Source organism: Uranotaenia lowii, unplaced genomic scaffold (assembly GCF_029784155.1).
Source record: "Uranotaenia lowii strain MFRU-FL unplaced genomic scaffold, ASM2978415v1 HiC_scaffold_653, whole genome shotgun sequence".
Taxonomy (NCBI): Eukaryota; Metazoa; Arthropoda; class Insecta; order Diptera; family Culicidae; genus Uranotaenia; species Uranotaenia lowii.
The window spans coordinates 1-25,000 of NW_026598593.1; the positions used below are offsets into that span (position 1 = coordinate 1).

The 25,000-nt window shown below is 37.2% G+C and overlaps 2 protein-coding genes across 3 annotated transcripts; one reads left to right on the top strand and one right to left on the bottom strand.

The window, feature by feature from the left end:
- Positions 1-2,768: 2,768 nt before the first annotated feature.
- Positions 2,769-5,514, bottom strand: LOC129760547 (juvenile hormone esterase-like). Of its 2 annotated transcripts, XM_055758202.1 has the most exons (4): positions 5,289-5,514; positions 4,760-5,166; positions 3,684-4,697; positions 2,769-3,617 (listed from the first exon to the last, which is right to left on the bottom strand). In XM_055758202.1, the coding sequence occupies exons 2-4, from the start codon at positions 4,988-4,990 to the stop codon at positions 3,126-3,128; spliced, it is 1,737 nt and encodes a 578-aa protein (XP_055614177.1). In that variant the 5' UTR covers positions 4,991-5,166; positions 5,289-5,514; the 3' UTR covers positions 2,769-3,125. The 2 variants fall into 2 exon arrangements, with proteins under 2 accessions (XP_055614177.1, XP_055614176.1); XM_055758201.1 differs by having other exon boundaries at positions 4,760-5,514.
- Positions 5,515-15,183: 9,669 nt separating this feature from the next.
- On the top strand, positions 15,184-19,092 carry LOC129760548 (juvenile hormone esterase-like). Its single transcript, XM_055758203.1, has 5 exons — positions 15,184-15,459; positions 15,524-15,667; positions 15,734-16,603; positions 16,663-16,961; positions 17,026-19,092. The coding sequence occupies exons 1-5, from the start codon at positions 15,220-15,222 to the stop codon at positions 17,255-17,257; spliced, it is 1,785 nt and encodes a 594-aa protein (XP_055614178.1). The 5' UTR covers positions 15,184-15,219; the 3' UTR covers positions 17,258-19,092.
- The last annotated feature ends 5,908 nt before the right edge of the window (positions 19,093-25,000 follow it).

Genomic DNA, 25,000 nt, shown 5'->3' on the forward strand with positions numbered 1-25,000 from the left:
AATGGAAAAATGCCAAAATAACTCCAATTTTGAAACCTGGAAAAAGTGCTTCAGAGCCTTCAAGTTATCGACCAATTAGTTTGCTTCCTTCTTTAAGTAAACTATTTGAGAGAGTTATTTTGAATAGAATGATGGTTCACATTAATCAGAATTCTATTTTCCCTGATGAACAATTTGGTTTTCGTCATGGACATTCTACTACACATCAACTTTTGAGTGTAACTAATATGATTAACGCTAGCAAATCTGAGGGTTATTCAACTGGTGTTGCTCTTCTTGATATTGAAAAAGCTTTTGACAGTGTTTGGCACAAAGGTTTAGTAGCTAAATTAGCTCGATTTGATTTTCCTGTATATCTCACCAAAATTATTCAAAATTATTTGACTAGCCGAACCTTACAAGTAAGCTATCAAAATTCATGCTCTGAAAGGACACCCATTAGAGCTGGTGTCCCTCAGGGTAGTATACTTGGGCCAATTTTATATAATATTTTTACTTCTGATCTTCCTGATGTACCAGAAGGAAAAGGTAGAAGATTATTTGCTGATGACACTTTGCTTTCAGCCAAAGGTCGAAATTTACGAGTGGTACGCAGTAGATTGCAACAAAATTTAAATTCCTTTTTGAATTACTTGAAAATGTGGAAAATTTCTCCTAACGCTTCCAAAACTCAACTTATTTTATTTCCCCATAAGCCAAGAGCAAATTTTTTAAAACCTAATGAAAATCATTCCATAACTTTTAATGGGGTTTCATTAGAATGGTCTGATCACGTGAAGTACTTGGGACTTACACTTGATCGGAATCTTACTTTTAAAAATCACATTGAAGATATTCAATCTAAATGTAATAAATACACTAAATCTCTTTATTCTCTCATCAACAGGAAATCCCGGTTGTGTCTGCGAAATAAGATGCTCATCTACAAACAAGTTTTCCGACCAGCGATCATGTATGCAGTTCCGATTTGGTCTAGCTGCTGCGCGACGAGGAAGAAAGCCATCCAGAGGATTCAGAACAAAGTTCTGAAAATGATTTTGCGGCTTCCACCTTGGCACAGCACCGAAGATCTTCATCGGATTGCGGGCATTGAATCGGTCGAAGAGATGGCCAACAAAATCATCTCCAACTTCAGAGGCAAATCGATGCAGTCTTCCATCGCAGAGATTCGTTCTCTTTATGTTTAGTTTAATTTTAAGATAGTGTTTAGTTTTAAGTATAAAATATTTTTGCTATTACAGGATGTTCTCCTACATTAAAAACTTGATTGCGCTCAGCAAATTAAAATCTTATAAATAAATCTTTATAATCTAGTTACTTATAGGGCTATGAACAGTTCATTATTGAGCTGAACACCTAGTTTAATGCAATAATGTAATATAAGTGTAATGATGATTTGATACAAATAAAGACATATTTAAAAAAAAAAAAAAACCACCGAGAATCGAATAACTCGGGTTTTCTCGTTATTGCACGCCCGATTGGCAGGCACGTTTCCGCTATGGACTTTAGACGAAGAGAGGTATTTTTTGTATTTGTATTTATTTAAATATTCATGTTGATAACACGGAGATGCAGCTCTCTTCAACCCGTGTGGAGCACATCTCTCAGATTTAAGCTTTTTTTCTCAGATTTTAGCTTTTTTTTCTCGATTACTTAATTAAGTTGCCCAATGTCATACAGATCCAAACTTGTTTGGACTCGAATAAATAAGTACTTTCAAATGAACTGAAACAAATATTTTCACTCTCAAGATTGGGATAGAGAAGAATTCAAAGTTGGATGTCAATCTTTGAAACGCGGTGTAACAACTTGGAGAAATTAAAGTTCAATGTTCAATCAGATTTCTCAATTCCAAGTCATCTTCGAACTGTACCAGTTTCGTTGAAACATCTAAATTTCAAAGGAAATATTGAATGTCTCCGGTTTCCTCCATCCTCCTCGAGGAATGCGATGATAGGAATCAATAAAATTGCACTAGATGCATAGACGGCAGCAAATAGGAATTGTAAACATATTTTTCAGACTTTTCCACCAAATCCCTTCCTGATAGTGGAAAACTGGAACAAGAGAGCAGGCTGCTGCACTCTGGGTCAACTGTCATAGTGAAACGATTTCACTTTGAATGGTGAAATTTGAAAGAAATTCTGAGGTATGTGTTTCATTAGACAGAGTCGGTTTGGAGACAATTTTGAATTTCCCTGGATGCTCAAAATCCTTGTTTTGGTTCAAAACTTATGCATGATTTTTTGCCGATTTTTTAAGAAACGTTTTCCTAAATAATTTGAATTTTAAGGTATGTATGGGAAAATTTAATATTTTTTACTGAAAAATCATCATCATTTTCGTTTCTTCTGTGGAACCACGATTGCTTTTGGTTTTAGTGCCAGTTTATGAATTATCTAAAGTAAATTTTCCGCTGAACAACTTTGTTCTAGACCGTTAGTTCGTATCTAATTAGGCAAAAAAATTATTAGCTGTTTAACAGAGGTAAATCTTTTGGCATTGAAAAACAATAAATTAATTGTAACATCACTGCTAATGTATCACAAAGTAATGCGTGAAAGACGTCAATCAATATACTGCAAGGCGCTCAGCAGTGATGTCAATTGAATTGATTATTTTTCAATGCCAAAAGACATATACCTGTTAAACAGCTCATAACATTTTTGCCTAATAAGATACGAAGTTACGGTCTTCGACAAAGTTGTTCATTGGAAAGTTTTCTTTAGAGAATTTATTAATTGGCACAAAAACCGTTACCAGGCTCGGTTCCACAGAAAAAAAATAAAAATGATATTGATTTTTCAATACAATATATTCAATTTTCGCATTCAAACCTTTAAGCTTAAATTTACTCATGTAAACGTTACTTGAAAATTCTGAGAAAATTATGTATGAGTTTGAACCAAAACAAAGCATTTTAGACCTCAGGGTTTGAAAAATTCAAAAATGACCCAAATCGACAAAGTCCAGTTTTTTATATCAGAGCATCCAAGTAAAAGATATCTTAAAATCTTTTTAAATTAAAATCGTTATCTGGTCAAGTTAAATAAATTAAAGAAATTTTGTTAAGCTCATTTTTTTTCTAAATCTTTAGTTCTGAAACAGTTTTTGTTTTTAATTTAAAAGTTTCTTTTGGACCACCAGTTGTACATTTCCCGAAGTGATTGGATGCTTTCGTCAGAAGCTCCCAATTCAACCACCTCGATTCCACGCTCAGTTTGGTTCGAGTTCCTAAACTCAATCGTCGGCAAACAACCGAGAGGCTCCCGTTTACAGTTGAAGAATATTTTCTGTGGTCCCTCGGTTGTCCCTCCGTTTAGGGCAAACTGAACCCAATGGTTCACTACTTCCCGGGACATGGCTGCTTCCGATGAGTCGGGTGGGAAATCCGGCAGATTCGCGGGAATTCGGAACAAGTAGGGCAGCTCATCGGCATGGACGATTCCGTAATCAACGGTGGGTGGCAGTCCGGTATAAAATGGAGCCACAGAAAATCGACCTCGAAAATTGAAATGGTACATCGACACTGGAGCCGTTTGTAGATTTGCGTTTTTCTGATGTTGGAGTACGCTCAGGATCATCGGGTACAGAAAAGCGGACTCGGAAATCATCTGCAGAAGAAAGTTTTGTTTAAAAAAAAACCTTTGAACCTTTGAACCTAGATGTATACGGCTTACCTTAGTTAATCCGTTTGCTGTTGTTATATCGATGGGTTTTCCTTCAAAAAATCGTTCGTTTAAAAATGGCAAAATTTCAGGTGAAGCTGAAGCTATCATTGGAACCAAAGTTTTTTGGTTAGTTATAAATTCTGTCAGCATAGTTTTATTTGGAAGTATTTGAAGGGACATTACAGCTCCTTCTTCTGGAAGGTATCCAGTCATCCAAGGGATCTGCACATATTTGCCTGCAGCCCAGAGCTTTCGGGGGTCTTCCAGTAGAAAACTCCACTCATCCTCCTGTTGTTCTACCACAGCACTGTACAAAACTATTGGATGTTTATACCAATATTTAAGTTTCTGGATGCTATTAACAAGCTCCCCGGCATCGACGCCGCGCAACTTTTGTACCAACTCTTCTGAGCTCATGTTACTTACGGATTCGATTCCCAAAACAGCTGCTTGTTTTCTAGCCAACTCCAAAGGATTTCCGGAAGTCAGACTCCAATGAGATAATCCGCTTCCACTTTGAATTATTGCCTTCGAAAATAAACCTTCACCAAGTGGACTTATCATAATCAGCTGCACAGAGCTGGCGCCAGAGCTTTGTCCAAATAAGGTAATCCTAGATGGGTCTCCTCCAAACTGTCCAATATTCTTCCTAACCCACCTTAAAGCCATGATTTGATCCTTGAAACCGAAATTTCCAGCTGCATGTTTGTCGTTCGTTGACAAAAATCCCAACACTCCCAGTCGGTACTGCATGGCCACGAAAATCACTTTCCTGGTATCCATAAATTTTTCGGGACCAATCAACTCTGGAAGAGCACTTCCTCCGACGAATCCTCCCCCATGAATAAACACCATGACCGGAAGTAATCCTCTAACATTTTTCGGCCTGTAGACATTCAAATACAAACAATCCTCCTCGCCTTCCAACACCGCCCAAGGGGTAATATCGTTACGCTGCAAGCACATATCTTTGGCCACACTGGCATTGTAGACTCCCTCAAATGGATCATTCGGCACCGGATTCTAAACTCAATAAAACAAATTAGCCTTTTCCTTTTCACAAACTTTTAAACACTTGCACTTACCGCAAATCGAAGCTCTCCAACGGGTGGTTTCGCGAATGGAATTCCTAAAAATGCATCGAACGAGCTGGACCCATAAAGACCGGGCATCGTCGTTCCACAAATGCACCCATCTTCGATCAAAACGGCAGGCCCAGACTCAAAACAGCTCAAGTCACATTGATCGCTGGTCCAATTTTGCCCAAAACTTACTATCGAAAACGTGCTCAGCAGGAACCAAACCCAAACAGACATTTCGATGGAACCTTCAAATTTGAATTTCCTTCTCAACTGCTTCGGTCGCCGATAGGCGCCACCGTATTTAACTGGTTAATTCGCTTATCATTTTGGCTCAAAATTAATGACAGTAGTCTCTAAAGGTGGCACGAACAGGCTTTATGGAAATTTATTCCGTAATGTTTTCCCGATAGCTGTAAATATCAATAAATTTTGTCGATAGTAAACAATCGAATTCACTGTTGGAATAGTTAAAAGGATTAATTGTCTAATTGGGTTTAGGGAGAAACAAAACACCAAAACCATCTGTTATTACGTAAGAAAGTTTGATCAAAACACTTCTTGTGCGGGTCGTGACTAAATTCGCTTTTTTCTCTTTTCAAATTGTTGATGGGTTGTTGGTTTTGACTGTTTTTAGGATGTTTTTTTTTCAAATGGCTGGAGTGCAACGATGTGCAACAGGTGTGTTGCAACAATGGGAGATGTATGAATAAATCACTAGCAATTGCTTTTGCTATTTCACGAGTGAAATACTTCGATTGGCTAGACAAATTTTGTTCCAGAGAAGATGTGCTGAGACTTCCAGTTTCTCCCGGCTTTGGATCCTCCGGAGACAATCATTGAGGATCGGTCTGTTTCGGCAGCAGAAGATCTGCACCAACCGCCCTCGCAGAATCAGAACAGTTTGTTTTGGTTCTGTTCTCTTTGCGTCAATTCGCAATTGATGATTGCAGAGAACAATGGGTCGATTCACGATGACGTATGTTCCCTTTTGTGGTGACAGTTCGCGCGTCCTGTTTACAAAATTGTACGAACGAGAAATGGGGTGCGGCGAAATTTTTCGTGTAGCTGCACGGTCAAGAAATTTAACTCAAAACTCGGTTGAAAGATAGCAAAAAACCAAGTTCTATTTTGTGAATTAAATTAAGCGCATTTTTTGGTTTCTTATGTTTATCTTTTTGGAAATGAACAGAAAGTTGAAAATTCGTTAAAAATTTCGAAAAGGAGGTTTGTTTATTAAAATGTTTCAACATGTTTTAAAACCCATCTTCAACACATTTGTTCTGGACCAACCAGTTTGCATTGAATATTCAAGGAAAGCGCGTCTACTTAAAACAAAAAATCCCATCGACTGTCCAAATGTGGAAACTTCTAAGGAATTCCAATGTGCCGAATCGATTGTCCGGAAGCCTCATGTGTTATTTTTACCGGAAGCTGTAAACAAATGCACATACTTGTACCACCTTGTACGACAACAAAATACGTTGACAGAAGAATCCAATATAGGAAAATTCGCTGGTTAACATTCCGAAAGTAAAGTCTGCACTATTATTATTTTTTCCGATATGATATTTTCGAGGAATAAAAATAACGTCTGATAGTTTGACAACTAATCACACTGACATGAGACTTAGAACAAAATTCCTCTCAGTTTTTGGCTAGAAGTCTCCTATCGTCGACATTGTGCGGCAGCAATTCGAGCATGAAAATTTTACTGGTATCGACATTCTCGTTAATTTTCGAGCAGCGCCAGTCAGTATGTCAGTGGTTCAACTTTTAAGTTTAAGTCCATTTATTCCAGCTGGATTTCCGCTGGATTAACAAACAAAATGATTGATTTTTCATTATTTGATACTCGAAACATCTAATTTTCTTTTTTTTTTATTCCAAAATTGAGCTGAGAACTTTTGCTAAAAACGTGTGAATGAGAATTAAATGAGAACCCAAGTGTTTGCTTTGCTTCATCAGCGTGTAGAATTGGAAAATAAGGAATCAAAACAGGAATCGCGAAATGTCAAAAACAGTGAGGCCAGGCACTGCGTGAATCGACCTATAGAATGGTGATGATAATGACAGTCAAAATGTTTACATCATTACACGGTCAAGCGACACTTCTCAAATTAGGTTCGTGATAACACAACAGTGTTGCCAGAAATAATGAGTAGTAATCTTGTTTCACTCATTGAGAAATGAGTACTTTCCCGGCTAGGGAATACGAGGAGTGGAAAGGGACAAATAGTAATCGTAACTTATGTAATGAGTACTATTATAGTGACTAGACGAATGACACTGATTAAAGATTAATTCTATAACACCACTGAAACCTGTGTTTTCAACTAGATGCAAAATAAATGTTTCTTTGTGTTTTTTTTAAATTCGAGCTTAGAAAAAGTTCTCGAAGTCATTGCTTTTTTTCTTATTCATATCACCTAATGAATTCTTTACAATGCAATTAATTGTGAGGCGAGAAAAGAAAAAAAAATTGTAAATTTTTGTTAGTGTTCCGTTTGGGATTACTTCATGGCAGAGTTCCAAAAATCACTCGGAAAAAACGCTCATGATAGGTTTCTAGTTGGAAACATTCAAAGCCGAATGCTGCTGCCTGTAGTTCCCTAGAGAGTCGGCAGAGCGACAATGCGAAGTCAATGTAAACAAGATTCAAAAGCGAGAGCAGATTCGCATTAAAGTCTATCTCTCAAGCTCACTACCTGGTGTATCAGAAGTGATTGAGACCTTTACTGATACAAGATCCAATTCGAAAATCCACTCACTCACTCACTCAAACTCAATCATCGGTTCATACTGCCTGCATACTTTCTGCCTTAGCGGCAGATACATATGTACATACATATTGCCTGTGTGTTTGAATGGCTATTTTGGTCCTTCCCAACAACAGCAACAACAAAGCAAGATGCATCAGGCAGACAGCATCCGATCATCGATCAGTAAATGAATGAGTGAGTGAGTGAGTGAGCTAGAAAAGTTATTGAGTGAAAAAAGAAACTGAAAATCAGGTAGCTTCGCAATTAGTTGAGAATTCCAACTGGAGAAGGAACGTCTCTCTTTCAAATTTTATTTCTTTGATTCTCGGAGCAGCGCTATCGAACACAATCTTTGCCCCGCTCTGGGAGATAAACCAACCGACAATTTAGGTTTTGCTTTTGCTGTTGAAAACGTTTCAGTGTCTCTCATGAGAGTTTAGTAATTTTCGGAACACTGCTTCATGGTATGAAATTGTATGGTATGAAATATGTCTCTGGGCCGGGCAAATCTATGCTATTTCATCTCAAAACCTGACAAAATCTGGACATATGATTTCAAAATTTTTAACCAAAAATCCGGGCATATTTGGTCAAAACCCAGGAACTACTCAACAAAAAACCATAAAAAATAAACACTAATTTTTTTTCATCGAAACAAATAAGCTGATAATAAATCGTATGTTTTTCATTCCAGATAACTGTTCTTGACGATTTTGATAAAAATTGCTTAAAAGAATTTGTTTTGAACGAATAATAAAAAAATTAAAATCTCAATTTGAGGTTTTGGTCTGATTTTGCAAATAATGTGAATAAGTCCGGGCAAAGTCCTTGAAAAGTCCGGATTTTTCGCAACGAAATCCGGGCAACCGGGCTAGACGGACTTTTCCCAAATTTTGTGCCAAATTTCCTGGTAAAAACGGGCAATCTGGCAAGCGTATAATAACACTAACAACCTTTAGTTGGCCGTTAGTTATGCGACAAGGAAATCAAATTCAGCACTTTCGACAATTATAATCATCAGTTTATCAGTAGTTTAAACCGGGGGACTGAGATGGAGAGACACGGTACGCCAATGATCACACAAGTTGTGCAGCCGATAATGATTGTAATTGTGGCTAATTGTGCGTGAAAATGAGTATATTTGTGTGAAAAAGAGAAAAGCCAGGGCTCAGAGAGTGAGAAATTGTGGGAATTGCTGAAAAGTATTGCAAATTGTGCATTAATCCTGTAATTTTGATCATTACTGTTCCAAATACGAAGAGTTCTCAGTCCCCCGTGTTTAAAATTCTGCGATAAATATGGTATAGCGATCAGTCAGTTTCAACTATGAGTTTATTCCTCATCAAAACTGAATTCAAGCGAGAGAAAAAAAAAGCACTGAGAGACTCCACTTTTACTCTCTGCTCCCTTTCCTTTATGCAAAATTGTGAGCATGTGTCTTTCGTCCACGTGCAAACCCAGGATGAAAGATTGGCACACGATGAGTAAAAGACAGGACCTGAAGTCATAATGAAGGAAGGTTGAACCTTGAGGAGTTAAAGGAGAGTTCAGGCCTTGAATCTTTTGAAGTCTCTTTGGTGAATTCAGCAGTGGAGCCCTTTTGCGCTACTTATGCATTCATCTTGTGTTGTTCGCATTCTATTGCTCCTACGACTTGAACATTGCCGCTGCTCGTTGAGCTTTTTGCACTTCTCTTTATGTTCTTGTCTCGTAGCACTTCTTGAACATTGTCATCTACGGTAATCTGGCTGTGACGGTATCTGATGGTCCTGTAGGCACTGAAAAATCGTAAAACTATCAACCGAAGTGTGCTCCAAAATTTGGAACAATTGCGCTTCATCTCTGAAGAGGTAGACTCGTGGGAAGACGTCGCGTACAAATCTTGGACCATGTCAGTTCGGCATAATCCAAGTCAACGTGTCGATCAGTATGGATGGACTTATACATTCTATTTCTCCCAGTTTACTGCTTTAGCGTAGAAATCACCCTTTATAACAATAAGGCTCTTTCACATCAGAGTAAGTTCGTACAGCATGGTATTAAACTCCTCGATCAAACACCTTGTTGTGGCGTACCTACTGCAGAAGAAGATGCTGCTGACCCTTGTAAACATGATTCATCCATTGATGTTCCCTTTTCCACGGATGAGGGGGGCACTGAACAAACTTCTCGCCAATATCAATTAGTAACTTCTTCACAACTCTGTTTACTGGAAGAGACCTAAGGAGCCCTCTACACGCACCAACTTCTGCCTGTCGTCTGTCGTCATCAACACTCGGGTTCAATCGTATCAGGGTACATTGACAGAGTCTTCAACAGATTTACTGGATTAATTTGCCTCTAACGACATGGGCCAAGTGTCTCTGAGGGGAATTTTTGGGCCACCAACTCACAGCCTACGAATTCTGGTCCGACCGACTACACTCTAGCTACACTTGGAGGAAGACGCCTTCGTTCCTAACTACATGACGGGGCTAGAGAAAAAAGGGATATAAGAAGACAACAGTCGGAGTAGACTGACCTCATCGACGGGAAGCTGTCGAGTAGAGTGCGTCCGACCCCTGGTTTGAAGCTACAAAGATAAGGCAACATCTTCCTTTGGGGAGTATCCCGAGTAGTTCAGTTTCCATCAGTCGAAGAAGCGGCGATAAGACTTTATCTTCTTCGCAGTGGAAATGGTTGAGAAAGAGCTACTCCACGATCGGGGAAACTCACGGGCAGAGTGGCTCTCGACGCCGGACCAGCCATTCTAGTCGGTGTAGGATGACGTCTTTGTCAGGAATCATCCGAGTAGTTGCGTAAAGTTCCTCGTGGGTGCTGTAACAGGCACGAGTCTAGGATAGGCTTCTCTGGATTAGCAATCGACGGGCAAAAGGTGGCGAACCTCGAAACTAGGGGATAAGAGGCCGGGCCTCGAGTCGTTAGAGGAGAAACCAGACCTTGAGTCTTTAGGAGGAGACGTTTTTGTGGTTAACCGCGAGTCTTCATGATAAGAAGTCGGATCTCAAGTCGCAAGAGGAGAGATCAGGCCGTCAGTCAACAAGAGGAAGGGTAATAAGTGTTTATCTCGAGTCATTACGAGGAGAGGCCAGATTCGTTAGAGGAGAGATCGGGTCTTGAGTCATGCAGAGGAGAGGTATGTTTACGTTAGATCTAGAGTCGTTAAACCAGCGGTCGGGTCTCGAGTCGTCAGAGGAGAGATCAGGCCTCGTTAATGAGTATTGCCTTGGAGCCTGGAGCGCACTTGTGCTAATAGACCGCCCACTATTAAAGGATAGTGCTAAACCTTTAGAGGTGAGCACCAAGGTCTGTGGTCCCAAGTGGACTTTATGGCGTAGGGAGTACAATGTAACTTGAACACAATTGCTCAATTCTCTTCTCGCAAAAACTCGCAGGCAGAAGCCTGCGATCCTCTGTACTTTTCATCGAGCTTATTCAACTAGTCTCAACATACCTTCAATGCTAATTATTATCTTAACTTACTAACCATTTTTAAGGGTCTCAACTTCAGGAAAACAGTTGCCTCCCTCAGGCAATGCCTGACACTTAATGTTAAGTAATCAGAATCTTCATCGGAGTTACTGGACTAAATTTAATGATAAGGGCCAAGTATCTCTGAGGTGGTGTTTTTGAGCCACTACCTCGCAGCCGCCACATCTCAACTGTAGTGAATATGGAAGGGTATGTCGATATCTAATGAAAAATGAGAATAAACAGAATAAACTTTTGGTATACCCATGTTTCATCGTTTTGGGTGAGCCAATATCAGTTACGTTCTTAGGGGGCATCCATTAATTACGTAACGCTTCTAGGGGGGGGGGAGTGAGTAAGCTCGAGCCTTACGAATTGTGACATAGGGGAGGGGGGGAGGTATGCTCATCGTTACGTAACGATTTTTTCCTTAAAAATTTTAGTTCCATCGCAGCTTTTATGATGTCATGCAATTTTTGCAGAATGTTGAGTCCACCAGAATCAGCTTAAAATTTGTAAGCTTCAACATGATCAAACTGGTTTGTAACCTTCCCTTTTTAATGATTGTGAGATTGACTTCTTAAACTGTGTATTGGATATCCAAGAAATAATCGCTAGAAAATCGAATATTAGATATGTACATTTACCCTCTAGAACTCTATTCAACTTTAAGACGGAAATTCTACTATTTTTTCTTAATTAATTTAAAAAATGCAATTTTGGTTTTTCCGACGAACATTACTTAGTGGGGTAGATTTTACATAATTGTTTAATTTTTTATGCTCCTTGAACAAAATAAATTAAACAAGGTAGATCATCAGTTAACAAGCACAGAACAACTAGTAATAAGACAATCATTTTATTTTATCAGATAGTTATCATCAATGAGTACTAAGAAGCGATTTGGATAGATATTAAATCCATTTCGAAGAACGTTCATAAATTTTATATTAAAATCTTTTCTTACCATCGAAAACCATTATTCAAAAACGTGAAAAGATGGGGGGGGGGTAATTTTCATAGAGGGGTATGTCCAAGCGTGACGATTTGTGACATACGGGGGGAGGGGGTCAAAATAGTGCATATTTTGCCTTACGTAATTTATGGATGCCGCCTTAATTCGTTCGAGAGCGTGAGAAATTCTCAGGAAGTGTAAATTCAGAGGAAGCAGATTCTTAGTCAGTCAACAAAGTAGGCTCATGTGGGGAGGAAGGGATAGTCTTCATTGACAATATTCAATTTGTATAAAGTGGTGTTGAGGAAAATGGAGACTTCCGAAGAGGAAGTTAGAAATTGGTGCAGGCCAAGAGAGTTCGTTCAGCTACGACATCGACCACCTCCCAATGCCTCCGGCTCGACTTAATTCCATGGCTCTACCACTCTACTTCAACGATTTTCCAGTGGACTCAGTGGAGACTGGAATATTTTTGAAAAAAATTCTAGAAAAGTCTGAATGGTAAACTTCATAGGTGATGATCTTTTTTTTTTTGGACACCAGACTGCAATAATGCAGATGAATTTCTTGAACGTGGCCGGCGCCGTTTCTGATGTTCAAAGAGAGAACATCAGTTTTGTACACAGAGTATGTGCTGCTAATCCCAAGTGTTTTTTTATACCTCTGTACAAAATCGGTGGCCTCGATCAATCACGGATCTACCGAACCACACCAACAATCGTGGAGTTCGAATTGTTTCCATTACAATTTAAAAATAATTACAATTCTTCATTGAGAACAGTTTTCAAGCATTTCAGGTTCAATGATTAGAGGTGGATGTGAGCAGTCAAATAAGCTAAGGTAACCTAATTTCGAGCGAATGAGAGCCATTGAAAGTGAAATTACCGAAGCCTGGCTCTGGTACCTTCTGGAGTGTATAGCATGTATTGAGAATGCTGGCTTATACAAAATCTTTCCGATCTACTACACAAAATTACTTTAAAATCGCTTTTGAAAAAGCTCAAACGTAAAAAATAATACAGAAGTTGGCTTTTACCCTTTTTTGCTGGATAATCCTTTAACTTTGTGTTCAACTTTCCCTTAGTCCTATCGAAATTTCTAACGATGAAGATTGAATATTAATTTGATTTTTTTCTCTTTACAGGTAAGATTTGAATTCCAGTCGTTTTGAGATCTCAATTGGTGATTTTATGTAAGTAGGTAATTGTATAAATCTTCAAATCAACGCCTCAAAAAATATCTTAACCACTTTATACTAAAACATATACCGCAGTATTACTACTTATCAAAATACATTTTTATACGGGATTTATCAAATGCAAAACTTATGAAAAAATCATTCTTCTTAAAGTGGCCTGACCAAGTTCTATTCTTATATCGGGTTATCTAATCAAGCTACGTTATTCAAAATTGAATTATTCCAGCAAACATGAAATCGTATCAGAAATGAAAAGTTAAGTCGTTAAAAATGGAGTTGCGAATCGCTATTCCAAATGAATAGTGAAAAGATCGTACAAAAAGTCGTCTGAAGTCGGTTTGAATCAGAATTGTTAGGAAGTCTGCCATGTTTGTGATTCGAAATGATTTCGCTCATCTGTGCCTCCCGAGCAGGGTTGTCAACTGTTTTTCGAAAAAGTCTGGAAGATTTTGAAAAAATGTCTGGAAATATTTGGAAAAGTCTGGATAGCTTACTTTTGGGAAGGTGATGACCTTTTTTTTTTGGTCGCCAGATCCCATTGTTGCAGATAGCCATTAATCGTTTGTTTCTGACACTATCACTTACGTGTTCTGTTCTCAATTTAACGCACAACTGCAAGCATTTGCCATTATTCATAGCTTTCAAACAATTTTGCATTCAAAATTCATTAATTCTAATCATTTACTGCCATATTTTACCATGACTATTTTGAAATTTCATAGTTTCTTAGAACAATTTACGTCCTAAGCCAAGAGTCTGGAATTGTCTGGAAGCAATGTCAAAAGTCTGGAAACCTGAAAAAATGTCTGGAAAAAGTCCAAAAAGTCTGGAAGATCCAGACAAAATCTGAAAGGTTGACATCACATCTTGCATTCTTCCGATAGGTACGAATAAGGTGTCGGGCAACGCCCAGTTGGTGTAGTTTTTGTCGCTTTAGAAAGAAGTGAAATCAATGTATATATGTATATTGCCTCCTTTTTGGTAGGTAAAAGTTGTTTTGTCACTTACATACGGTCAGTTAATTATGAATATGGAACGTATATCAAAATGCTACAGGAATATAGCTACTAAAATGTTTGCTGAGATTCAGCATCTTTTTTGGATATTCCTCAAATGATCCTTTTAAATCAAGAGAGTTTCTAAGAAATCAACATCAAAAATTTTAACGGTCGCCATGTATAGAGAATATTCAACATGCACGCACAAAAACCTCGTTTTTCTGTTAAAATTTACGTTTAAATAGTTTTCTTACAAAAATTGTTATTCCATGAAAAATTAATGATTGATATTGTTCAAGGATAAGTCCATCCTTGAATGTTTCGACTATTTTTTTTTTAAAGTTTTCCTACGAAATTTAATCTCATAATTGACGATTAACTTTGATTTCGTATTTCCTGTCCCTCCCCGAACCTTTGCATATTGCTTTCTCCAGCCTCGAGACAATAAGGAACCGGTACCAAAAAAAAAACGAGGTATAAATTAAAGGCGGTCAATTGATCACTCACGCTGTTTCCAGTTTTCAATTTTGCCTTGAATCTGTTATACGTTGCCTGTTGAACTCAAAACTGATAAGGTTCTTGCGCTTGGTTTCGCAAGCGCACGAATTAGGTCGTGTGAATTTTCGTTATCACTCGATTTGCTCCTTTACAAAAGAGGTTAAATTTGTTTACGTTCATCACAGAAACAGATTTGCAAAAAGTGGAACCATTGGAGAGTTTTCACGATTAAGAGCTCTGAATGCTCTGAAGCAATTTGTAACTTAAGAAGTTTGAATTTTATGAGTCTTTAAGCTATTTAAACCCATACCGGTGAGGGCTCTCATTACATGGTAAAGATTTTTAACCGTAAATAACCAACCGGACCGGATTTCTCCTGGTGCATGGAAATTCCCGGTGTCCGATCGAGCTGCCTCAAGTCATCGACCGAAAGAGCTTCGCTCCAAATAATCTGCTCCTGGAACTGGTTTTGGGTTATCCCTTGATGCTTTTTTTCATAACTGGGAGAATCTCTCGAAGCGTGTGCAGGTCAGTATAAATATGGTACACGGCGTGGCGGCCAAGTTCAGTTGCCGGTGGAAGTCATGAAGCATAATCGAGGAACTGTGTTTGTTTTGATTTTGGGTGCGTTTTTGTTGGTAGACTTTGCTTTGGGCTATGGAAATCAGAAAAATTGCGGAAGAACTTGTCGGTGGGCTCCAGCAGTCGAGGTTCGCGATGGGTGTTTGTGTGGAACGACGATGCCCGGATGGGAAAAGGATCCGTTCGATGCGTTTCTAGGAATCCCTTACGCAAAAGCTCCCGTCGGGGAGTTGAGATTTGCGGTAAGTCTGCTGACGGTTTCCACGGTTTGGAAGAAATTAAGTGAAAGTGGTGTTCCAATTACAGAATCCAGTGCCGCATGGCCCCTATAAGAGCTTCCATAATGCCAGTGTTGCCGGTCCAATGTGTATTCAGAAGAACGATTTCTTTCCGGGTTCCGTTATCGAGGGAGCTGAAGATTGCCTTTTTCTGAACGTGTATAGACCTAAGGTGAGTGTTTGGTTGAGTGTCTACAACCAGTGAATAATTATTTAGAAAAACAATCTCTCCTAATAGAACGTTCAAGGAGCCCTTCCGGTTATAATTTACATTCACGGTGGAGGTTACCTGAAGTGGTCTGCCATACCGACACTTTTCGGACCGGAACGTTTCATGGACACCAAGAAGGTGATTCTGGTTACGCTGCAGTATAGATTGTCGTTGTTTGGATTCCTTTCGACCGGAGACAAGTATGCACCTGGTAATTTTGGCCTCAAGGATCAGAGCATGGCACTGCGATGGGTCCATGACAACATCCGGAACTTCGGAGGAGATCCAGAACAGATAACGCTCTACGGGCACTGTGCCGGAGGAATTTCAACTCAGTACCACATGATGAGTCCCATGAGTCGGGGCCTGTTTTCCAAAGCCATTTCCGGTAGTGGCAATGTGTACTGTGAATGGTCCAGCCCCATGCCAAATCCCTTGGAGATTGCCAAACAGCAAGTGGCAGCTGCTGGAATTGTGAGCATCAAAGAGATGACTTCACAAGAAATTGTTCAAGCACTTAGAGGTGTACCTGCCGTGGATTTGCTAGCAAGTGTTGCCAAACTCAAGGCCTGGTACGTACATCCGATAGTTCTCTATCGTCCGGTCATTGAAAACCCAGCCGTGGAAGGAAGTTTCATGGTAGAAGATCCCAGAAAACAGTGGGCTGAAGGACGTTACGCACAAATTCCTTGGATGACCGGCCTGGTTCCCAAAGAAGGTGCCGTCGTCACCGTTGCTATTGAATGTAACTCCACCCTTATGCAAGATGTTATCAACATGGACAAAGTTTTGGTTCCCAATGTCGCTGGCGTACCCCCAGAAGTCTTACCAACTTTAAACGAGAGGTTCTTCAAAGGAGCTCCAATCAACTCCGAAACGAAGAAGAACTTCCAAGGCGTAAGTTATCGGACTCTTTCAATTCTCATGAAATTCATCCAATTTTTTTCACCTATCAGATGGTCAGCGAAGCTCAGTTCCATTGTGGCCTGATGGAATCCATCCGGATCTTCAGACAAAAGTCAGATCTATCCAGAACTCCGATGTCAGTCTACTTTTTCAACTTCCTCGGACGCTACTCCATCTCGTCCCTGTACTGTGGCGGTCCAATGCCTCCCTCCTATGGTGTGGTAAACAGCGACGAGCTCATCTATCTTTTCCGGATGCCCATATACTTCCCCGACTTCCCACCGGATTCCGCTGAAGCGGAAATGTCCCGGGAGATTGTTCGAAAGTGGATAGAATTCGCCTATACCGGGTAATATTTTAGCCATAATTATATTTCTGACTCTCATCACTGAATATTTTGTTCTTGTGCGTAGAAAATTGTACAACCAACAGTCGAGCTACGATAGTCTGGGAAAACAGGACCAATTTATGCTGGAATGGACCAATGCCTGGAATGGAATTTTTAACGGGGTATATTTATTTTTATGGAAATCTATTGTAAAAGGGAGATGCCAAGGATGGTATTCAAGCGATAAGAAAACGACATTTTGGACTTTCCCGAGAGTTTTTCTAAACCAAGCAAACATGAAATCGTATCAGAAATGATATTTTAAATCGTTTACAATGGTATTGCGAATCGCAAATCCAACTGCATAGTGAAAAGATCGTATTAAATGTCGTCTTAGGTCAATTTCTATCGGATATGATGGAAAGTCCGCCATGTTTGTTTATTTTCTAATGATTTTTCTTTCGCGCGGGTTTCAAGTGAGAAAATCATCGTCCTGTTCTCTCAGCAACCAGCAGTGCATCCAGATGGCAGTAAATCAGATGGGAATTGAGTAATATTGACCAATGGGAGAACTGGCAAATATTGTCGTTGGCAACGATCTGAAGGCTATGAGAGTAAGATTTTGCGCTCTCTTGCATTCTTCCGATAGGTACGAATAAAGTGTCGGACAGCGCCCAATTGGTGTAGTTTTCGTCGCTTTAGAAAGAAATGAAATTTATGTTTGTATATTACCTTCACTTTGGTAGGTAAATGCTGTTTTTTTTCAACTTTCATACGATCAATCCATAACGTATTTTGAACGTATATTAAAACAGTATAAGAATATAGCTAAAAAAAAGTGTTTTCTGGCAATCTACCAAGCTGTTTTAATACATTCGGAAGCCGTAGTAAGCTGTACTATGAATTTAATTGTCATCTTTTTGGCAATAGGTATCGTAGGTGTAACATTTCTCTAAAACTTAGTTCATTTAGGAATGGACACTTTTTTTTGGTGACAGCTAAGTTTCTAGTAATCGGACAGGCAAAATTTTGACAGCGTTGGATTGTTCGTAAAATGTACTATTCTGCCTTATTTTCTCATTATTTAATCCAAGAGAAGAAGAAAAGAATAATTGTGCACGCACAGCTTCTTTCAAAATCCATCATTGGTAACGGTAAGATTCCAGTGAAAACGTGTTTAAGTGGCTCAAAAATAATCAATTCTTTTCAAATTCGAAATCGCTGAATCCATCAAATTGTCCCCAGTTTTTGTCAAAGAAAAGTATTGGTCAAAAAAGTAGTGAAAATTGAATAAGAAGGAAACAGTTACCTAAAATGCAGTTGAGACAAAGAACAAGTGATAAAAACTGGAGTGATTTGCCAATAGTTGCACAGTTAAGCACATGATTTTGGTTTTTATGCTGTATTTTAGTCATTTCAATTGGATTCGCTCAATTTTTTTTTTGTTGATTGATACAGGACACGGATTAATGAACAAGATCCAACAGTTCAAGTGTTCTGAAAAAAAAAAATAAATAACATAAAACTTTAAAAAATATCATTTAAATTTGTTTGTTCTTAATAGTTGCACCAGCAAATTTTATGACGTGCCTCATGTGGTAAGATTTTTTTCCAATGGTTGCACATTTTAAAAACATTCTTAGGGCTCAGCCACCATGTGGTCAATGAGGGTGACATTTCATACGGAAGCTTATTATAAGAACTTCGGCAATCCAATTTCTAGACGGTCCTTTTTGAGGAAGTTCTTCCATATAAACCTTTCAATAAAATTTTGTGTCATTGGAATTTCATCGAATGAACAAAATGATATTTAATAGGTTCTCAATTTTATTTTCTTGTACCTATTTACACCCTCTACCCTCCCCTCGCCCGAAGTTTCAGATCGTTCGACTGATTTATACTGAAGATATACAATTTTGTTTGAATTTATTTTTTTCCAAAAACTAAATTGATTTAAATTACTTTTTCATGGAATTGGGATTATTTTTAACAACTTTAACTCCTTTATTAAGCATTAAGTCACGGATAAAAAAAATCTGATATTTCCTACAATAATCCACTTATTGTCAAACATATATCTGATTGCTTCTCGAGCAACTATAATTATCAAAATGTCAACAGTACATATAATAGACAATCTGGTTGATTTTGTGCGTTCAACAATATTATACATTCAAATATGGTTGTATGATTGATTTTGTGCATTCAACTATAAATCTATTAGATTCAACTATAATATATGATTGAGATCATTCATTCATCAATAATTAAAGTATGTTCAATTAAAATAATATGATTGATTTGATTGTAAATATGATAGATTCCATTACAATAATATGATTGATTTAATTGTGAATATGGTTAGTTCAACTATCATAATATGATTGATATGATTATGAATATAATGGATTCAATTATATTTCTATGATTGATTCAATGAGGTCAACTATAAATATTGTAAATTTAAATTCTTTTTATATTGGAAGTTATCATATCTCATCATATCATAATTATGATGTTTTTCTTCAACATAATTTTATGACTACGTTACACTCAGAGGAAATTTTATTATAAATTTCATAAGATACATCTTATGAACCACTTTTTTGCGTCCAAACTAATTTTTCATAAGAGACTTATGAAATTCTTTCAATTTTCATACGATGTTCTTATGAAAAATAGAAGAAACGGCATTGTGAAAAAATGATGAACACATTCATTCATAGCATCAGTTTTTTTTCATCATCTAACAGTACGAAGCAATCGCCAGTTCATAGTTATTATAGTTTTCCTTCAATGATAAATGTTATTGTTATCTCCGGAATGGTAAGTTCGATTTGATGTTTTTGGTGTGAACGTTGAATGTATTAGTAAACCAAAATACATTATTTGTTTACTTTTCAGCAAGCTGATCGGCAAAAAACGAAAGGTCGAAGATTAAGATGCGGAAAAAAAAACTTTGATGGAGCCGTCTGTTGATGCGCTGCTGATGGTGACCATGAAGGATTTAATTTTAAACAAATTTGGCAAACAATAAAGTGAATGTTTTCAGCATGAAATATCGAGAATTTTTCTTATTAGAAAGTGATTTACTGTTTCCATAAGAATCTCTTATGAAAAGCAACAACCTCTCAATGAAGTAGGCGTGTTCATCTTCAGAATTCATTCGCGTCATAAGACAATCTTATGAATTTCATTAATTTTTCTTATGGCGCCACTTCATAAGAGAATCTTATGGCGTACATAATAGTATTTTTCTGAGAGTTATATTTTTTTTAGTTTATTATTTCTGCTTTTTGCATCTAGTTAATTTTGCCATTGTTCGTCTAATCTCATCGGTCCCGGAAGACGTCTGTAGAAGTCGGTACTTCTGCACCAGGCGAAGATTGACCTAGTGGAGGGAAAATTCACTCAATATCTTTACATCGATCTATCATTCGATTTTCCGACCTTACTGACAAATACTAAGTAGGTGAGTAGGTATACCTTTCCCAATTTCAGGAACTGTCTTTTTATTCTCCGTTGTTTCACTAAGTTATGACTGTTTTTTTTTCTTGATAATAAAGGCTTCACTCTGATGTTTCCTGTCTAACTCGATGGCAGATATGAATTTCTGAGAAAATTGCGTAAAAGATAAGTAATAATTCGGGTCTTCCAACCTTCGACTTTGATTTTTTTTAATTAAGGGTTGAAGTTTTAATATTGTACGAAATTTTTACAATATTATTATCGAAATCAAGGGGTTCGCTGTTGACATGAAATAAAATTCTTTATTTTTTGTCTCTTCAAAATTTGAGAAACAGGAGTTTTTTCAGAACAATTTTAGAATTCTTTGCATAAAATGTATGATCGGCATAAAGTTTTTTCAAAAAATCTGATAAAAAAGTAGTCCCTCAAAGCCAAAACAATTTAATTGACATTGACACTTTTCAGACATAGCAAGTTGCCCGACTTTCATACATACATATGTTTTTCAACGAGTTTAATAATCTTAAAACTTTAATTAAATCTTAAAATTCAAGTTTCGAGATTATTAAAATCGTCGACGATTGATAAAAATTATTTATGGTAATATGAAGTTGAACTATTAAACATCAACATTTAGTGTAAAAAATTAGAAAATTCTGAGTGGAACACAGCGGTTTAGAGCAAAATAAAAATAATAATATTTCTATTAAAACGAAAATAACCACTTATTTAGCAAAAAGTGTGAAATTTAAAGACAATTCGATTTTTTTTTTCAGTTGCATTTAATCAATTAACGTGTTCAATTTTGTATGGCAATTCGTATGGAAGTAGAAATTGTTGCATATCAAATCATTCAGCAAATTCAAATAAGCTTGAAAGAAGTTTGTCTTCAATTTTTGATGTTGTCTATTCTTAAGCTTAATTTTTTGCCAACATGAGTCAAGCAAAGTATTTCATGAAAAAAGTTACCGCCATCTCAAAAAAAAAATAATCGGAATCCATTGAAAAGTATTGTAAAATTGCAGTCTTTGCTTGCTGGAACTTTCAAAAATTTTATGACATGTTTTGCGAAGGTTAAATACGTACATCAACAAACTCAATAAAGAATATTTATTTTGAATTTTTTGTATGACATCTTATTTTATTTCTGAGGTACAAGTTAGGTTTGGTTCTTGTTGATATGAAAATTATTGCAAGAATCGAGAAGTATTTAAGGGGGGGGGGGGGGGGGTAGGGTCTAACGGGTATAAAAAAACATCATTTTCACGATTTTTTTCTAGAGTTATCGTTCAAACAAATGTATACAAATTTTTTGCATTATACAAAGCATTGTTAAAAGAACATTTAGTAATTTTTTCGTAGAAAAATATTGAAAAATGAGCCGGTGACGGAGCACTTTCGAGGATGCTTTTTAGAAAACAGGATTTGCGGTGGACACTGTATCTCAGCACAGAATCATCTGAAGTCAAAAAATCAGAGCAAAATATTTATAATAGATGTTTTTCTAGACCCCAACGTTTTTATTTAACTTAAAATTTTTTTTATGAAATTTTTGTGGCTGTTTGAAGTAAAAACTACGATTTTTCACGAAAAAACCCGCCATTTTTCACCTGTAAAATCTCCCCAAAGTAAAAAAAACAAAAAAGAAAAACGTTGGGTTCTGGTATTTTATATGTAGAAAATATGTTCCAAATTTGAAAAGAATCGGTGAAGTAGTTTTCAAATGACGATGTCCACGGACTTTAAAAATGTGCTTTCGAGAAAAACGCGTTTGAAGTTTCTGCTCTTGCTTTCTTGCAGTATAAGATAGGAGGAGATAAAAGCCTATAATTTCTACAGTTTTGCTTCAATTGACTTGAAAATTTGACACAACATTCTTGAAATGTTTTACAATAAGAAAATAAAAAAAATAAAAAAATCGATTTTTTGAAAGTGTTAGACCCTACCCCCTCCTTAAAAAAAACACAGTTCAGTAACTTTCAGTACATCTCTAGTGATTTTTGAATGAAAATTAGTATTTCCCGTACAAACCTCCTTACATAATCAAAACACGTTGCTCTAATTCAGGACTCAATGCATCGCTTCCAAATTTTTTATTACTATTTTTGGCTGTAAAACCAACCAAACTATGTTGCTGGAGCCATTAAAAAATTATAAATTTAAAGGTTTCATACGAATCTTGCAGCAGGTGTACAACAAATAGGCAGGAAAAGATAGAGATTGTTGCACGATCTGATATTTTCTCTGGTTAGGTTTGGATCGCTATTTTTTTTTTCAAAATCATAGGGTTAAAATTGTCCAACAAACGTTTCGTAAAGAAAACCGGTTCGAAAAAGGTTTTTTTTCTTACGTATAACCTTATTTACCGTAGAAGGAATCTTAAGGTTTTCTTTAACAATTAGCACAGCACCAAAACCCTGCGAAAAAAAAAGTGTCGTTAGATGCATATTTTACAGTATTCGCAAAAAGCCTCATTTCATCAGTAAACGTTCCAAATAACATGATACAGTATTATTTTTGGAAAAAATTTCTTACGAAAAACGTGAAATTTTTTTTTTATATTTTTCAATGACTGACAATAAGATTTCCTTCACTTTCTTCTCAGAAATTTTTTCGAACAATCAAATGGTTTTTCAAGATACAGACCTTTATAACTGTCTTGATTTATGATGAACTAAGCTTTATTATAACTTTTCCAAACATTCAATAAGCATCTTACAGGGCTTTTTTTTATAATACATTTGTACATAAGATGATCTAAACAAGGCTGGGTAATTCTGCCGAAAGTCGTAAGGCCGAAGGCCATTCGGCCTGAGTTCGAATGGGATTTCAAGCCGAACAGGATATTCAACCGAATTGTCATTAGGTCGAATGGATGATATGCTAGATGAATGTTAGGAGGAATTAATGTTTTTACAACTTACGAACAATAAACTGAAAGATATAGGGCCAAGTGAAACTGAACTGAAATTATTCACTAATGTAGATGAAATGCCCGGCTTCTTGTATATTTTAAGGTTAATTTTGACTAACATTCATTCGACCATACGACCATTCTGTCCAACGACGATAAGGGCTATCATCCACTCGGCCCACCAACCTTCGATCTTACCAACCATTCAATCTTCCAACCGTTCGGGCTCGGGACCTTTGGCCTCATGATGACCATTTGGCCTCATTCGGTTTCATCCGTTTGTCCATGTCCCACTCTGTCTTTTGTCATATCCGGCCGAACATCCTGATAATTAATTCGGCCTTCGGTCTAACAACTTTCAAATTCATAACTCATGAATCATGTTGAAAGAACATAAATGGTAAAGAACAGGATTACCAATACTAAACCAGTTGGTAGAAAACTTTGTAATTGATAATAAAATTTGTTCTATCAATATGACAAATGGCACGTTTCGCAAGCGCTTGAAAACCGTCAAGATCGTGAATCTTGTCGAAGTAGGTACGTAAACATTAAAATTAGCAGCTCGAGCTCGTTTCATTATCACCTGGAATGGAACACAATTGAAGATGAGCAGCAGTAAGTAGTCTTCTTTAAGTGCGTACAAATGCATTCAGCAAACGGACTTAAGTATGTACACAACCACAATTACTCGCAGTCCATTAAAAGAAAACGGTCTTAGGGTTTCTCTTTATTTTGTTTTGATTTTTTCTTGAAGATTCATAAAGATACATTTTTCAGAGGTAGGAATATACCTAACGTATCATCTGTGAGTTTATAAATAAAATAAACATTTAAAGGTACACCCTAATCGTCATCGAACCGCAACAGGATGACGAAGTTCTCTCTTGCTAGTTGATTAGCATTGTTAGTTACGACCGAGCAGCGGTCATCTTGCCACATTAAAACTGTTCAGAACCGTACTAAACAGCTAGAACTGGGTTCGAATGAAAACTGACATCAAAACAACTGAGGCTAAAAACAAACCAGCTCGGCGGCGGCGGCGGTGACTGATTTGTAAGCTCATTCGACCCTCTAAATACACTGGTTGACTTGACCCCATCGCAATCGATTACGACAAGCGGCGACCAATTCTCGAAACGATGTAGGGTTAATTGAACTCTGAGCGGCATTTTTTGTGTCTAATCAAAGTCAGTTAGAATTTTGTTTTTGATCCATACCAGTAGCGAAATGACTCAATCGAGCAGGAATGTTACAAATGGTTTCGCGAATCTTAGCACATCTAGGAAGAATAACAAACGATTTAATGGAAGATGTAATGTTTCAAAATATGCCTCTGGGAGAAAAACGATAGCAGCATCCACATGGTAGCTTTTCAAACTTCAAAGTTCAATCACAGTTCAACCTTTCACTGGTTCAAAGAATTGGCAGGATTTGAAAAACAATTTTTCGGAATTAAAGAAACCTTTTCCGATTCGTCCAACATCAACAGTTCAAAGGAATTCAGGCCGACTTATAGAAAAGTTTAAAAAATCACATTGAATCGTTACAAGGTTGAATTCAATTTGAAAATTAAAATTTGTTGAACACTTTAAATTCTTCTTCATGTCACAAAACTTTGATTAATCATAGCTCACGTTGAAGATATACGTTTTTCATAATCCGATGTCTGCATGAT

Excerpts from the sequence above, each read along its gene's own strand:
- LOC129760547 (XM_055758202.1), bottom strand. The coding sequence starts at position 4,990 with ATGTCTGTTTGGGTTTGGTTCCTGCTGAGCACGTTTTCGATAGTAAGT. Across the intron at positions 4,698-4,759 it reads TTGGAGAGCTTCGATTTGCG|AATCCGGTGCCGAATGATCC; the intron begins GTAAGTGCAAGT and ends TATTGAGTTTAG. Across the intron at positions 3,618-3,683 it reads CAGCAAACGGATTAACTAAG|ATGATTTCCGAGTCCGCTTT; the intron begins GTAAGCCGTATA and ends TTTCTTCTGCAG.
- LOC129760548 (XM_055758203.1), top strand. The coding sequence starts at position 15,220 with ATGAAGCATAATCGAGGAACTGTGTTTGTTTTGATTTTGGGTGCGTTT. Across the intron at positions 16,604-16,662 it reads CGAAGAAGAACTTCCAAGGC|ATGGTCAGCGAAGCTCAGTT; the intron begins GTAAGTTATCGG and ends TTCACCTATCAG. Across the intron at positions 16,962-17,025 it reads ATAGAATTCGCCTATACCGG|AAAATTGTACAACCAACAGT; the intron begins GTAATATTTTAG and ends TCTTGTGCGTAG.